Source organism: Lepidochelys olivacea, assembly GCF_965140295.1.
Source record: "Lepidochelys olivacea isolate rLepOli2 genome assembly, chromosome: 6".
NCBI lineage: Eukaryota > Metazoa > Chordata > Testudines > Cheloniidae > Lepidochelys > Lepidochelys olivacea.
In genome coordinates, this window is record NC_140416.1 from 20,331,590 (window position 1) to 20,347,604 (window position 16,015).

At 40.8% G+C, this 16,015-nt stretch overlaps 1 protein-coding gene across 1 annotated transcript in view; it reads left to right on the forward strand.

Annotated features, from left to right (window-relative positions):
* MUC2 (mucin 2, oligomeric mucus/gel-forming) overlaps window positions 1-16,015 on the forward strand; it is a gene marked incomplete at its 5' end in the record, with an annotated part of 69,011 nt that overhangs the window by 35,566 nt on the left and 17,430 nt on the right. Inside the window, 13 exon segments of the mRNA XM_084629788.1 lie at window positions 854-982; window positions 1,667-1,817; window positions 3,032-3,075; window positions 3,762-3,887; window positions 4,940-4,969; window positions 5,423-5,439; window positions 5,443-5,524; window positions 7,956-8,426; window positions 10,428-11,240; window positions 11,610-11,679; window positions 12,369-12,450; window positions 12,452-12,755; window positions 14,872-15,342. Of these exon segments, the coding sequence (XP_084485914.1) occupies window positions 854-982; window positions 1,667-1,817; window positions 3,032-3,075; window positions 3,762-3,887; window positions 4,940-4,969; window positions 5,423-5,439; window positions 5,443-5,524; window positions 7,956-8,426; window positions 10,428-11,240; window positions 11,610-11,679; window positions 12,369-12,450; window positions 12,452-12,755; window positions 14,872-15,342 (2,790 nt within the window).

A 16,015-nucleotide genomic window follows, 5' to 3' on the forward strand; every position in this document is an offset into this window, starting at 1 on the left:
TTTTTTTTTTACATTTTGTGTATAGCACAGTCACATGTGACTAGTCCCCCTAGGCCAAACTGTGTTTAAGTTATACTCATAAAATCCCACTGACTTCATTTTAGGCTGTTGTATGTGCCTCTTGCATATAGCTACTGACACCAAAAGTCAACTTGGGATGGTGATCATACTAAATGAGTTACGGGTAACACTTCCACCGATCCAACCAGTAGGAGCAGTAACTAAGCTTTTCACAGTGTGGACTTGTTCTTACACACAGTACATCACTTCTCAACTCAGAAATCTTGCAAATTTTATTCTGCAGCCATGTGGCAATTCACACTGGTTCATAGGCCATATGGTTTGAGGAATTTGGTTTTGAATGCGTTAAGCTTTCCCCCATAAAGGTTCAGGTTTGAAGAGTTTGTGCATGTCCATGTGGGTTTACTGGAGGAACACCATGTGACTACTCCATTTGATATATCTGGGCAAAACTGATTTCAGCCTATACACACCATCAGCCCTAAGAGTCTGCAGATGTCCAGAGAAGTAAAAAAAAAAATAAAATAAATAAAAAAAAATCACAACACTTCAACAGACAGCTTGAATTCAAAATTGATTCTGAGCAGTTGTGTGATTTCAATCAAACATTTGTTTCCTGCAACAGTGGTGCTAAACGTGAAGGAGCTGAAATCCAGAGTTTCATGTGTTCTGTATTCAGGTTGAGTAGGAAAAAAAAATCCAGGTCTCATGTGTCAAGGGAAATACTGCTACCGGTGCACGGTGTAGGGGCATTTGGCTGGCATGGTTAGAGGTGGGAATGGGATTCTGTTCTGTCGGCTGTTTTTTTTTATCAGTTTCTGTTTTCTATCAGCAATATTCTGTGATTACTACAACCCTCGTAATGAGTGCGAATGGCACTACGAGCCTTGTGGCCGTCAAATTCTGACCTGCAGGATCATTAACAATGTCAGCACCAACTTCTCATTGCCATATCTGGAAGGTAAGAAACTCCTAATTGTTTTTGTATGGCATATCATGAAGATTTAGTTGAAATGTTACTTGATGGAGTTGGAGCTATTAGCTAATGAGATCAATTGATTGCCTGGCCATTCCTAAATCTATAATCAGACACAAGCATTTGGTGTGGTGTAACGTACTGTTTACTGACATCAATGGGATGATACTCACATGTTGAGCACGTGCCGTATTTTCCTGAATTGTAGTATAAGATTGATCCACCATCCCCATTGGCCAATACCATTTTAAGAGTACCTCAAGGGGGAGAAAAGATTCTTACTGTGGTAAAGAAAAGTAGAATTTTATTGCTTAATTATTTCTTTTAAATTTTTTATTTATTTTTGCTGTGTCAGCTATACATTGCTGTAACTGAGATACTGCAGCATTTCTGTATCCTTGCAAAAAGAAATAACTGATCATAACTGATCTCAGACATTGTAGTGCTGGTAAATATTGGCCTCTTAATGGATGGCTCATGGGAAATATTCAGGATTTACAATGAATAACTTACCACTTTTGGAAGTGGTCATCATCCAGGGCCTCATCTAGAATCAGAAGGAGTCTTTTCATACTTCAATGGGCCTTAGATCAGGCCTCCCATAAGAATGTAATCACTAAATTAACAGTTTTTATTAATATTACAAAATGGACCATTTGTGGTCAACAGGTTGCTACCCAAGATGCCCTGAAGAAAAGCCCATTTTTGATGAAGACCTCAGAAAATGTGTACCTGAAGATCAATGTGGCTGTTATATTGAAAATGGCACTCGTTATGAAAATGGCTCAAAAATACCCACAGAAGACCCTTGTCTGGAATGGTATGTGGAAATACAAAAGTGATGGAGCAATGCATATTTAGACCTTGATTCAGGAAATCACTTAAGTACATGCTTAAATCCCATTGACCTCAATGGGTCTTCAGCACACGCTTAACTGCTGTTGTGAACAGACCATGCTGTCGTGTTCTCCTGAATGAAGGCTGTAATATTACAGATTACCTGCAAGAACCTCGGTGTGAATTGGCCCTTCTCCATATAAATGCTAATTTCCATAGTTACAATACAGTTGGATTTCAAAGGAACGCCATCTATTTCTACTCACATTTCTCTCTGTGCATTTTTTTACCTGCAATTGTTAGAAGTAATTCCACAGATTGCTATAACTGGGAGAGACTAGAGAAATAAAAGTACCTAGATTTTTTGAATTTATTCACATTGTGAATTTAACAGGATATTGTGTATAGTCATTTTCAATTATTCACTAAAGTCAGTTGCACCTGTTGTTCCTGTATGTCTTTCACGTCTGTCTCTGCAACAGCGGAGGAGAGATTTTTTTAAAAATAGGAACATGTGGCTGTAAAACTTCAAAAATTGACAGGAAAACTCAGAAGCAGATGTAGTGCCTAAAACTATTTTAAACTCATGTTTTGAAATTGACTATTTCACGTTGATAATGTCCCATTAATATATCTTTTGATAATGGCATTAAATATTACTTTTAATATGTCATATCTGGAAATTACACCTAGCGCAGCCCTTACGCTGTTCTACGTTTTGCCAGATAGAACCAGCTGGGGGATCACTGGAGCACAAATGTCTCTGGCCATGTTCCCTCATACCCTCAGCCCTCCTCAGTATACCCCTGATCAGTAATTTGTCGAGATATAAGGATCTGTGCAGCAGAGATGGAGCAAAATGGTTTAAGGGAGCAGTGGCTGTTAGTCATATTATATTTTCCCTGCTCCTGATGGAGGGTAATTAATTATATCAAGGAAGAATGTTTGGAGGAAGGAAAGCCGGTGGTTGTATCGGGAGGAAATAGCAATTCTCAATATTGGAGCAAACAACTGCCAAAGAAATATCCAGTCTCATGAGGTGAAGTTTGAGTGATAAAGTTGTTTTTAAGTTTTTAGACTCCTAGCCCCTGCAAATAGTGTGCTATAAATTAATTGCAGGGAATCATCAGAAATTACTGCAGGGGCTGCTGTTGGTTTGCAAAAATGTTCATTTTGACTGAATTTTTTTTCTTTTAGTGTCTGCATCGCACCAGGAAATATTGTGTGCAAACCTGTCCCAGGTAAATTGCATTTTATTCTTTTTGCAAACTGGAAAGGGAAAGAAAAGGAATGCCACGTATCTCTTCCATCTGTCTCCATGGGAGATTTAGTAATGATTTTGAATGATTCTTTGCAGCTCTAGCCAGGATTGCACAAAAGAAAAATTGGGTAACACTTTGTAACCTCACAGTCATCACTCACACATCTAAAGATATGACAAAAAAGTGAAGGCTGATTTAAGATCAAAGTGTAACAACTGCCCCTTTCTTTTGGTGTTGTTAGAACAATGCCCCTTCCCCAATATCCTAGGGTTAGGGTTAAGGTTAAAATATTAATTTTCAGCTCAAGCCACTTAGCCCTCAAGAACATGTGGTATTTTATAACAGATTCATTATGTTAGATCTGCTACTGTATTAGGAAGTATTTTAGTAACCCTGCTTCTAAATGAAATTACTATTCTTGCTAATTAGTTTATGTACCTCACCTACATAGGGCTTTATTAGATATATCTTAGCTTCCTCCTAAATGCAAATATAAATTAATGAGGGTTGCATAGTTTAGCTTCAGGTATAGCTCTTAGAGGTGCACCTCTCACACACTCAAAAATATCAGATTTACCTTAGGCACTTTCATAAATGTCTTGGCATGTTGTTGCTCTTGATCATTTCTTAGAAGAACAACTTCACAAAGAAGCTCTTTCTTGCAGGCTGTCCTTCAACAACCACCCCTACTATCACACCCACAACCACCACCACCATCACCACCACCACGCCGACAACCACTGCAACTACCACTGTGCCAACATCAACAATTACAACAGAGACCACAACAGGCAAGAATTTAACAATAACTATAAGCTATAGACGGAATTGCCTTAACAGCAGAGATTCATTTAATAGTTTCTACTTTCTTTAGCCTTCCAGAATTTGTCACAAAATTTTATGGAATATGGCATTACCTGAATAAAATCACTCTTTTTTGAAACATTATACATTTTGTCCAGATACGTTTCCACCTCCTAATTTAAATTCAGTTGACATTTTAAAAGTATATACTGAATGCCAATTGATTTGGAATTTGATATTTTTTTTAGATTTAACCATAAAATAATAGATATATATAATATTGATAGGAACAAATCCTGTCTGTCATTTACATGGGAGGAAGGGGCTTTTTAAGTCTCTTATTCCTGTGTAAGCTGGTTCCACACCTGCCCCACCAAGCCTCAGAAGGCTGAAGCTGTTATTAAAGAGTGCACAGAGCATCTCTATGGCTGTTTTTTAGGCAGGGGATACGAAGCCACGCATGGATTAAGAGTTAATATAATGATACTCTCAGCATCCCTGCCCAAGATTAGCCACATGGCTATCGTTCCTAGATCTCTCCCACATGTAAGACTTCAGTGGGAGGAGTGATTGCTGCCTCCCTGAATATGCATAATATTATCATATTGGTATGTATTCTGTAATATCGGTAAAGTTCCAGTGTGGATGGACATCTAATACTTTTCTCCTTGAAGGTGTTTTACAGAGAGATTGCATAGACATTTGGCTTCTCATAACTGTTTATAACTATGCTTCTGCATGGCTTTATCATGCTGAACTAAGAAAGCTTTGAAATGCTAGATATTGCTCTATCCTTCAATGCGGGGAACCTCAGATTTTGGTGTAACTGGTTCTCTCACCATGATGAAAATGCCAAGGTCACAGCTGGGAGTCTGAAGCAAGTGCTGTAAATCTTTGGGGCTGGTGCACTGATGGAAGGTGCCCGTAGTGTCTTGGACAAAAATCTTGAACTGAATGTTGGCGGTTTTTTAAACTACTGTTTTCATTTCTCTGGAACTCTTAGGACTGTATAGTGATACTTATTATTATTCCATTGCAGTTTCCACCACGACCTCTTCAACCTCTACAAGTAAGTTTCTTTATAGGGAAGCTCCTCATTGTGAAACATGGTAGGTAGAAAACAAGGGAAAAGGAAGAAAAAGAGATAGCCAGGCAGCAAAGAAATACATTTTCATTTTAGAATGGTAAAAGAATATGTGTGCGTACGTGTGTAATTCATCCTTACATTTTTCGAATTAAGTTGCAAAACAAAAGCTTGCTTTTAAACAGACAGCTCCAGACCTGCTGTAACCAGATATGATTCCCATAAAAGTGTCTAGGCCTTAATCAGTGATGACATAAAGGCTGGTGTAAGAGAGCTGGCATCTCCCTGAAAGGCAAATCTTTGACGTTTTCACATGGCCCAGAAAATGGTGATTAGAAACCTATGAAAAAATCACAGTATGGAACTCCTCAGCGATATATGAGAATCCATTAAATATTTAATGCAGAGCTAAGAAATTCCCTGTCATCTCCATTGTAGTTTTAGGACAAAAAGTGTAAGGTGATGTTTCCACTGGGCTTATCTGTAATAATAAAGACCAAGTCCCAGGGGTCCTGATTCTAATATCTGTCTGCCTCAATTGTGAGATCAGTGTTTACTGCTGCTGGTCAGAATGCACCACAATTACAACTACCACTCCCAATGACCACCAAGCCCCCAATCTCTACAGTCACAACTACCACAAACTCTCCAACCCTCCGCTTGCAACTACCACCGAGTTCCCAAATCCTACACACACCAGCACAACTACCACCAGGTGCCCCCAACCCTCACACCCATAAATATAGCAACCAACGAGACCCCAACCCCCACACCCACAACTACCATGAAGGCCCTAACCCCCACACCCACCAATACAGTGACCATTGAGCCTCCAACCCCCACACCCACAAGCGCAACTTCCAGCAACCCCCATACCCACCAACATAACTACTACCAGGTCCCCAACCCCTACACTAACCACCCCCACCACCACACCAGCAACCACTATCAGCCCTGAGCCGCCCCCAGCACCCACTCCAACCATCACACTGCCAACCCCAGCACCATTGAGCATCCAACACCAAATGCCAACACCAAAAACCACTACAACTAGCACCACTAAGCCTCCAACCACTAAAACTACCACCATGCCATCAGCAAATATTATAAGCGGAACCACAACGAGCATTTCAACAGGTAAGCAAGCATTGAACGATAACTGACCACAATTAATGATAAGAATAAAATTCTGAAAGTGTTGATGTGATTCTCATTAACTTAAGTTAACCAACAGTAAAAATTCAGACAAAGTGTCCTAACAGCAGAGATGTATTTACTGTGTTCATCTCTGTTTAGCCTTCCAGAATTTCTAACAAATAAGAAATATAGCATCAGCTGGAAAAAAAGCCCACCACCTTTTTATTTTTTATTTGAACATTGTACGTTTTGGCCAAGATACCCTTTCACCTGCTAATTTAAAGCTAATTGATATTTAAAAAAGTATGTATTGCCAATAGATTTTGAACAAGGTATTTTTTGAGACTTAAGAATAAAATAATAAATACTTGTATTTTCACTTGGAATAAATCCTGCCCCTGATTTACATGGGAATAAGAGGCATATTAAGTCCCTTATTCCTGTATAAACTGGATCCATATCTATCCCACCAAACCCCAGGAGGCTGAAACTGGTATTCAAGAGTGTGCAGAGCTTCTCTGGGACTACTTTGTAAGCAGGTGATACTGAGCTACTCATGGGCTAGGGAGTTAATATAAGTATACACTCTGTGTTCCTGCCCAAGTCTGGTCATCTGACTATTGTTACTATGTCTCTCCCACATGTAAGGCTTGGGTGGGATGAGTGATTAATGCATCCCTGGATATGCGTAATATTTATCACATTTGCATGTATTCCTTGATATATGCAGCCCTCGATTCCACCAGTCCTAGAGGGGATTTTCTGTCCTGTGGTGTCAATTCCAGTGAATAGTACTGATGTTCCTATAAAAAAGACACAACCTCCTCCCACCCGGTATTGTTTCATGATCTCTGTGTGTATATAATATCTGCTGCAGTTTCCACGGTATGCATCCGATGAAGTGAGCTGTAGCTCACGAAAGCTCATGCTCAAATAAATTGGTTAGTCTCTAAGGTGCCACAAGTACTCCTTTTCTTTTTGCGAATACAGACTAACATGGCTGTTACTCTGAAACCTGTATTTACTACAGTTAAATTTGTTTTATAAATAATTTAGATATTTACATCTGCTCTTCTTTTCCCCCACTTGTGTCGTATCCATCAGTAACAACCACAAGTTCCATTATGAAAAGTATTGATTCCACAAAAGCATGAATATGTATTTGTTTAACTCTCTACAGCAGGACTTACTGACTATATTTTCAGTATATGCCCAGCACAGCGATTGCGGACTGAGGCTTGGTATTACAATATCTCATTATGCCTCATGGGTATTCTCTATCCTTGTGACATACTACCTCAGGATACCGTCTCTTTGCCCAATGAGCCACTGCAAGTCTACTTTTGGGGATGAAACACTGCTTTATGGCTGCTTTGTTCTGGGTCTTTATACTATACTAGCCAATCCATTGTAGCAATGACAGAATTTAGATAGAAGTTGCTGGAAAAGCAACTAACAGGAGGGTATCAGATAAAGTAGGAAGTGCCTACTTGATCTTCTTCCTTCTACCATTCTACTCTTACATGTAACTGTTCATGCTATATTGTTTTCTGTGCATAAGAAATACCAATTTAGCACATTCACAGTCTGATTTTGATCTTGCACTATTTTTAGGCAGTTTACCTCCATTGACTTGAATTGAAACACTTGTGACTTAAACTGGTGTAGATGAGATCATAATCCTGCTCTCATGCCAAATCTTTGTAGGTTGCAGTAGTTATTTGTTTTGGACCAATGTACATCCAGTGCATCACTCTCAGCACTGCTTACCTCACTACCATGTCATGCATGTTTCTCTTCTTTCTAAATTCTGTGTTCCATTGTTGTCTTGCAGCACCATGTACACCTATGTCTGAATATTGTTGGTGGTCTTCCTGGATTAGTGTCAGTGTCCCAGAATATGGTGAAGATAAAGGTGACGATGAAACCTATGAGAAAATCAGAGCATGGAACGCCTCAGCAATATGTGAGAAACCAGAAAATATTTCATGCAGAGCTCAGAAACTCCCTGATGTCCCCATTGAAGATTTAGGACAAAAAGTGCAATGTGATGTTTCCACTGGGCTTACCTGTAAGAATAAAGACCAAGTCGAGAGCCTGATTCCAGTATGCTACGATTATGAGATCAGTGTTTACTGCTGCTTATCAATTTGCTCCACACCTACACCTACCACTCCAACGACTACTGAGTCCTCAACTCCCACAGCCTCCACCACCACTGAGTCTCCAACTACCACCCTGACAACCACTACAACTAGCACTATCCCAACATCAACTACTACAACCAAAACCAGCACTTCAACAGGTAAGTATTGAATGATCACTGCCCACACTTAATGATAACAACAAAATTCTATAGGTGTTCATGTGATTCTCAAAAAGAAACGGAGGACTTGTGGCACCTTAGAGACTAACAAATTTATTTGAGCATAAGCTTTCGTGATTCTCATTAGCCATAGGTAACCATCATTAACGATTCAGATATGGTAGGGTGGATACAGAGGCTACAGTCAGAATTGTGCTAACATCAAAGATTTATTTAATGGGTTCATCTCTGTTTAGCCTTCCAGAATTTCTAACAAAATATTACATGACATATAGCATCAACAGGAAAAATGTCATTTTTGAACATTATACATGTGGTCTTAGATGTCCTTCCATGTGTTAATTTAAATGTAATTGATATTTTAAAGCTATCTATTGCCAATTGATTTGCAACAAGGTGTCAAGGTTCCTCCCCCACTCTGAACTCTAGGGTACAGATGTGGGGACCTGCATGAAAAACCTCCTAAGCTTATCTTTACCAGCTTAGGTCAAAACTTCCCCAAGGTACAAAATATTCCACCCGTTGTCCTTGGACTGGCCGCTACCACCACCAAACTAATACTGGTTACTGGGGAAGAGCTGTTTGGACACGTCTTTCCCCCCAAAATACTTCCCAAAACCTTGCACCCCACTTCCTGGACAAGGTTTGGTAAAAAGCCTCACCAATTTGCCTAGGTGACTACAGACCCAGACCCTTGGATCTTAAGAACAATGAACAATCCTCCCAACACTTGCAACCCCCCTTTCCTGGGAAATGTTGGATAAAAAGCCTCACCAATTTGCATAGGTGACCACAGACCCAAACCCTTGGATCTGAGAACAATGAAAAAGCATTCAGTTTTCTTACAAGAAGACTTTTAATAAAAATAGAAGTAAATAGAAATAAAGAAATCCCCCCTGTAAAATCAGGATGGTAGATATCTTACAGGGTAATTAGATTCAAAAACATAGAGAACCCCTCTAGGCAAAACCTTAAGTTACAAAAAAGATACACAGACAGAAATAGTTATTCTATTCAGCACAATTCTTTTCTCAGCCATTTAAAGAAATCATAATCTAACACATACCTAGCTAGATTACTTACTAAAAGTTCTAAGACTCCATTCCTGGTCTATCCCCGACAAAGACAGACTATAGACAGACACACAGACCCTTTGTTTCTCTCCCTCCTCCCAGCTTTGAAAGTATCTTGTCTCCTCATTGGTCATTTTGTTCAGGTGCCAGCGAGATTACCTTTAGCTTCTTAACCCTTTACAGGTTAGAGGAGCTTTCCCCTGGCCAGGAGGGATTTCAAAGGGGTTTACCCTTCCCTTTATATTTATGACACAAGGTTTTTTTGAGATTTAGTAATACTATAATAGAGACGCATATTACTACTTAGAACAAATCCTGGCCACGGTTTACATGGGAATAAGAGGCATGTTAAGTCCCTAACTCCTGTGTAAGCTGGTTCCATACCTGTCCCTCCAAAGCTCAGAAGGATGAAACAGGTATTGAATAGTGCACAGAGCAATTCCCATGACTGCTATTTAGGCAAGTGATGCTGAGCTGCTCATGAGCAAAGGAGTTAATATCTATTATTCTTCTATGTCTCCCACATGTAAGGCTTGAGTGGAAGGACTGATTGCTGCCTCATTGGATATGCATAATAATTATCACATTTGTCCTTTTCCTAAATATATGCAATCCTTGATTCCACCATTCCTATGGTGAATTCTAGTGAATAACACTGATATTCTTATACGAAAGACACAGCCTATGTGAATCTGAGATTCAATTTTAAGAATCCAGGATGTAGCACTGCTCTGTACAAACCATATTTATGTCACTTAGCATAGTTTGGATTCAGGGTACCTACTGTCAAAGAGATCATTATCACAAGAAGTAATGTGGTAAGAGTAGCATATGTATTTCCTATAGTCATTTTTTTTACCAATGATTTGGATATTTACATCTGAATTCCCTTCTGCCACCACCACAGCAACACCTACCCCAGAGACAACGACACCTACCACCACCATCACCACCACCACCACAGAAACAACCACCTCAGGGACAACGACACCTACCACCACCACCACCACTACCACGGAAACTACCACCTCAGAGACAACGACACCTACCACCACCACCACCACTACCACGGAAACTACCACCTCAGAGACAACGACACCTACCACCACCACCACCACCACGGAAACAACCACCTCAGAGACAACGACACCTACCACCACCACCACCACCACGGAAACAACCACCTCAGAGACAACGACACCTACCACCACCACCACCACCACGGAAACAACCACCTCAGAGACAACGACACCTACCACCACCACCACCACCACGGAAACAACCACCTCAGAGACAACGACACCTACCACCACCACCACCACCACGGAAACAACCACCTCAGAGACAACGACACCTACCACCACCACCACCACCACGGAAACAACCACCTCAGAGACAACGACACCTACCACCACCACCACCACCACGGAAACAACCACCTCAGAGACAACGACACCTACCACCACCACCACCACGGAAACAACCACCTCAGAGACAACAACACCTACCACCACCACGGAAACAACCACCTCAGAGACAACGACACCTACCACCACCACCACCACCATGGAAACAACCACCTCAGAGACAACGACACCTACCACCACCACCACGGAAACAACCACCTCAGAGACAACGACACCTACCACCACCACCACGGAAACAACCACCTCAGAGACAACAACTACCACCACCATCACCACAGCAACGACTACCCCAGGTAAGAGTTTTACAGATAGATTGCATAGAAATTTGGCTTCTTACAACTGTTTATAACTATGCTTTTGCATGGTTTTATCATGGTGAACTAAGAAAGTTTTGAAATATTAGATGTTGCTCTATCCTTCAATGCGGGAAACCTCAGATATTGGTGTGACTGATGGTCTCACCATTATGAAAATGTTCCTGAATCCCAAGGTCACAGCTGGGAGTCTGAAGCAAGTGCTGTAAATCTTTGGGGCTGGTGCACTGATGGAAGGTGCCCTTAGTGTCTTGGACAAAAATCCTGAACTGAATGTTGGTGGGATTTTAGCTACTGTTTTCATTCCTCTGGAACTCTTGTGGTGATACTATTATTTTTCCATTGCAGTTACCACCACAACCTCTTCAACCTCTACAAGTAAGTTTCTTTATTACGAAGCTCCTCATTGTGAAACATGGTAGGTAGAAAATAAGGGACAAGAAAGAAAAAGAGATACATTTTCATTTTAGAATGGTAAAAGAATATGTGTGTGTACGTGTGTATTTCATCCTTGCATTTTATGAATTAAGTGGCAAACAAAAAGCTTGCTTTTAAACAGTCAGACAACTTTAGACCTGGTGTAACCAGCTATGATACACATAAAAGTCTCTAGGCCTTAATCAGTGATGATGTAAAGGCTGGTGTAAGAGAGCCGGCATCTCCCTGAAAGGCAAATCTTTGATATTTTTACATGGCCCAGAAAATGATTATTAGAAACCTATGAAAAAAAATCACAGTGTGGAACTCCTCAGCGATATATGAGAACCCACTGAATATTTCATGGAGAGCTCAGGAATTCCCTGTCACCTCCATTGTAGTTTAGGACAAAAAGTGCAATGTGTTGTTTTCACTGAGATTATCTGTAATAATAAAGACCAAGTCCCAGGGGGCCTGATTCCAATACCTGTCTGCCTCAATTCAGAGATCAGCAAATACTGCTGCTGGCCACAATGCACCACAATTACAACTACCACTCCAATGACCACAAAGCCCCCAGTGCTGACCAGTACACCTACCACCAGCCCCCCAACCCTCCACTCAAAACTACCACTGAGCCTTCAGCCCCAAGTACAGCAACCAAAGAGCCCCCAATCCTCACACCCATAGCTACCCCCAATCCACCAACCCACGCACCCACCAACACAACATTGAGTTTCCAACCCCCACAGCCACAATGACAATTTCACCAAACCCCCACACCCACCACCACAACTACCAATGAACCCATAACCCCCACACCCGCAACTAATACTGAGCCTCCAATCCCCATACCAACCACCCCCACAATCACACCAACAACCACTATCAGCACTGAGACACCAACACCCATTCCAACCACCACCCTGACAACTAGCACGACTAAGCATCCGACACTCACTCCAACCCCAACACCAACAACTACTTCAACTAACACCACTAAGCCTTCAACCACTACAGCTACCACCATGCCACGATCAAGTGCTACATCAGGAACCACAACCAGTACTTCAGTAGGTATGAACTGAAGAATAACTGCCCATAGTTAATGATAAGAATAACAATCTTTAAGTGTTGACGTGATTCTCATTAACCAAAGGTAACCATCAGTAAAAATTAAGATATAGTAAGATGGACATGGAAGCTATAAACAGAAGAACCCTAACAGCAGAGATTTATTTACTGTGTTCATCTCTGTTTAGCCTTCCAGAATTTCTAACAAAAAATCATATGAAATATAGCATCAACTGGAAAAAACTCCCCCATCTTCTTTTATTTCAACAATATACATTTTGGCCAAGATACCCTTCCACCTGCTAACTTAAATGTAATTGATATTTTTAAAAAATATGTATTGCCAATTGATTTTGAACAAGGTATTTTTTGAGGCTTAGGAATAAAATTATAGCGACTTGTATTTTCAATTGGAACAAATCCTGCCCCTGGTTTACGTGGGAGTAAGGGGCATATTAAGACCCTTACTCCTGTGTGAACTGGTTTCATATCTGTCCCACCAAATTTCAGGAGGCTGAAACTGGTATTAAAGAGTGTGCAGAGCTTCTCTGGGGCTGCTTTGTAGGCAGGTGATAGTGAGTTACTCATGGGCTAAGGAATTAATATAAGTATACACACAGTGTTCCTGCCCAAGACTGGTCATCTGACTATTGTTACTATGTCTCTCCCACATGTAAGGCTTGGGTGGGATGAGTGATTACTGCATTCCCAGCTATGCCTAATATTTATCATATTTGCATGTATTCCTCTATATATGCAGCCCTCGATTCCACCAGTCCTAGAGGGAGTTTTCTGTCCTATGGTGTCAATTCCAGTGAATAGTACTGATGTTCCTATAAAAAAGATACAACCTCCAGGTAGAAAAGGTGGAATTTTAAGAATCTAGAAAATAGTGCATGCAGAGTGAGGATGAGCTCATATTGCTCCTTGAGAAGAGTGCAAGGATATTTATTGTGACTAACCAATGCAGGAATTTTGTAGGAGGTTAGACGGGGCAAGGTGAGGTAAGGCTCCCTTTGCTCTTATTTACTTTGTATGGTGCTACAGTCTCTGGTTCACTGTTGCTGTGGGGGTGTCAAAGAACTTCCTTTCTCCCTAGATTGCGATTAGCCCTTCAAAAGTGCACAAAGGTGGAAAGAGGGGTGGCGGGACTGAGATCCCTCACACATCTGGGCCAAAAGAGAACCATCTCGCAAGGACCTGGGTATCTAATACTATCAGTGACATTGGGCATATCCCAAAGTGGAGGAGAACATGGCTCTGCTGTTCTGCATCTCTTGCACAGTTCATTGGAGCAGGGCTGCACATAAGCAACAGATGCTGCACCCTTTCCAAGGGTTTTGTGTCCTCCAGTCTGCCATGTTCTCCTCGAGAAGCCCAGAGGCTTTCCAATTGAGGCAGCCAGAATGCATCTGCGGAGTCCAGCCAGGTTGCACCCTTGCGCCACTGCTGCAATTGCTCTGTCTTTAGTGATTAGGATAGAATCCTTTGTGTTGTAATGAGGGACATTCTCTACAGTCTATATTTTATACAACTTAGCAAATTTTGGATTCTCTCAGACAGGTTATTATCTCAGAAAACTGTGTGTGTGAGAGGGGAGGCGAATGTATTTACTACAGTTAAATTTGTTTTATAAATAATTGGGATACTTACATCTGCTTTCCTTCCCCTTTCCCCTCCCCCCCCCCCCCGCCGCCTTGTATCATTTCCATCAGATGCAAGTGGCTGGAAAAGCTACTAACAGGAGGGTGTCAGATAAAGTAGGAAGTGCCTACTTGATCTTCTTCCTTCTACCATTCTACTCTTACATGTAACTGTTCATGCTATATTGTTTTCTGTGCATAAGAAATACCAATTTAGCACATTCACAGCCTGATTTTGATCTTGCACTATTTTTAGACTAGTTTACCTCCATTGACTTGAATTGAAACACTTGTGACTTAAACTGGTGTAGATGAGATCATAATCCTGCTCTCATGTCAAATCTTTGTAGGTTGCAGTAGTTATTTGTTTGGACCAATGTACATCCAGTGCATCACTCTCAGCACTGCTTACCTCACTACCATGTCATGCATGTTTCTCTTCTTTCTAAATTCTGTGTTCCATTGTTGTCTTGCAGCACCATGTACACCTATGTCTGAATATTGTTGGTGGTCTTCCTGGATTAGTGTCAGTGTCCCAAAATATGGTGAAGATAAAGGTGATGATGAAACCTATGAGAAAATCAGAGCATGGAACGCCTCAGCAATATGTGAGAAACCAGAAAATATTTCATGCAGAGCTCAGAAACTCCCTGATGTCCCCATTGAAGATTTAGGACAAAAAGTGCAATGTGATGTTTCCACTGGGCTTACCTGTAAGAATAAAGACCAAGTCGAGAGCCTGATTCCAGTATGCTACGATTATGAGATCAGTGTTTACTGCTGCTTATCAGTTTGCTCCACACCTACACCTACCACTCCAACGACTACTGAGTCCTCAACCCCCACAGCCTCCACCACCACTGAGTCTCCAACTACCACCCTGACAACCACTACAACTAGCACTATCCCAACATCAACTACTACAACCAAAACCAGCACTTCAACAGGTAAGTATTGAATGATCACTGCCCACACTTAATGATAACAACAAAATTCTATAGGTGTTCATGTGATTCTCAAAAAGAAACGGAGGACTTGTGGCACCTTAGAGACTAACAAATTTATTTGAGCATAAGCTTTCGTGATTCTCATTAGCCACAGGTAACCATCATTAACAATTCAGATATGGTAGGGTGGATACAGAGGCTACAGTCAGAATTGTGCTAACATCAAAGATTTATTTAATGGGTTCATCTCTGTTTAGCCTTCCAGAATTTCTAACAAAATATTACACGACATATAGCATCAACAGGAAAAATGTCATTTTTGAACATTATACATGTGGTCTTAGATGTCCTTCCATGTGTTAATTTAAATGTAATTGATATTTTAAAGCTATCTATTGCCAGTTGATTTGAAACAAGGTTTTTTTGAGATTTAGTAATACTATAATAGAGACGCATATTACTACTTAGAACAAATCCTGGCCACGGTTTACATGGGAATAAGAGGCATGTTATGTTCCTTACTCCTGTGTAAACTGGTTCCACACCTGTCCCTCCAAAGCTCAGAAGGATGAAACAGGTATTAAAGAGTGCACAGAGCAATTGCTGTTACTGCTATTTAGGCAAGTGATGCTGAGCTGCTCATGAGCAAAGGAGTTAATATAACTTTATGCTC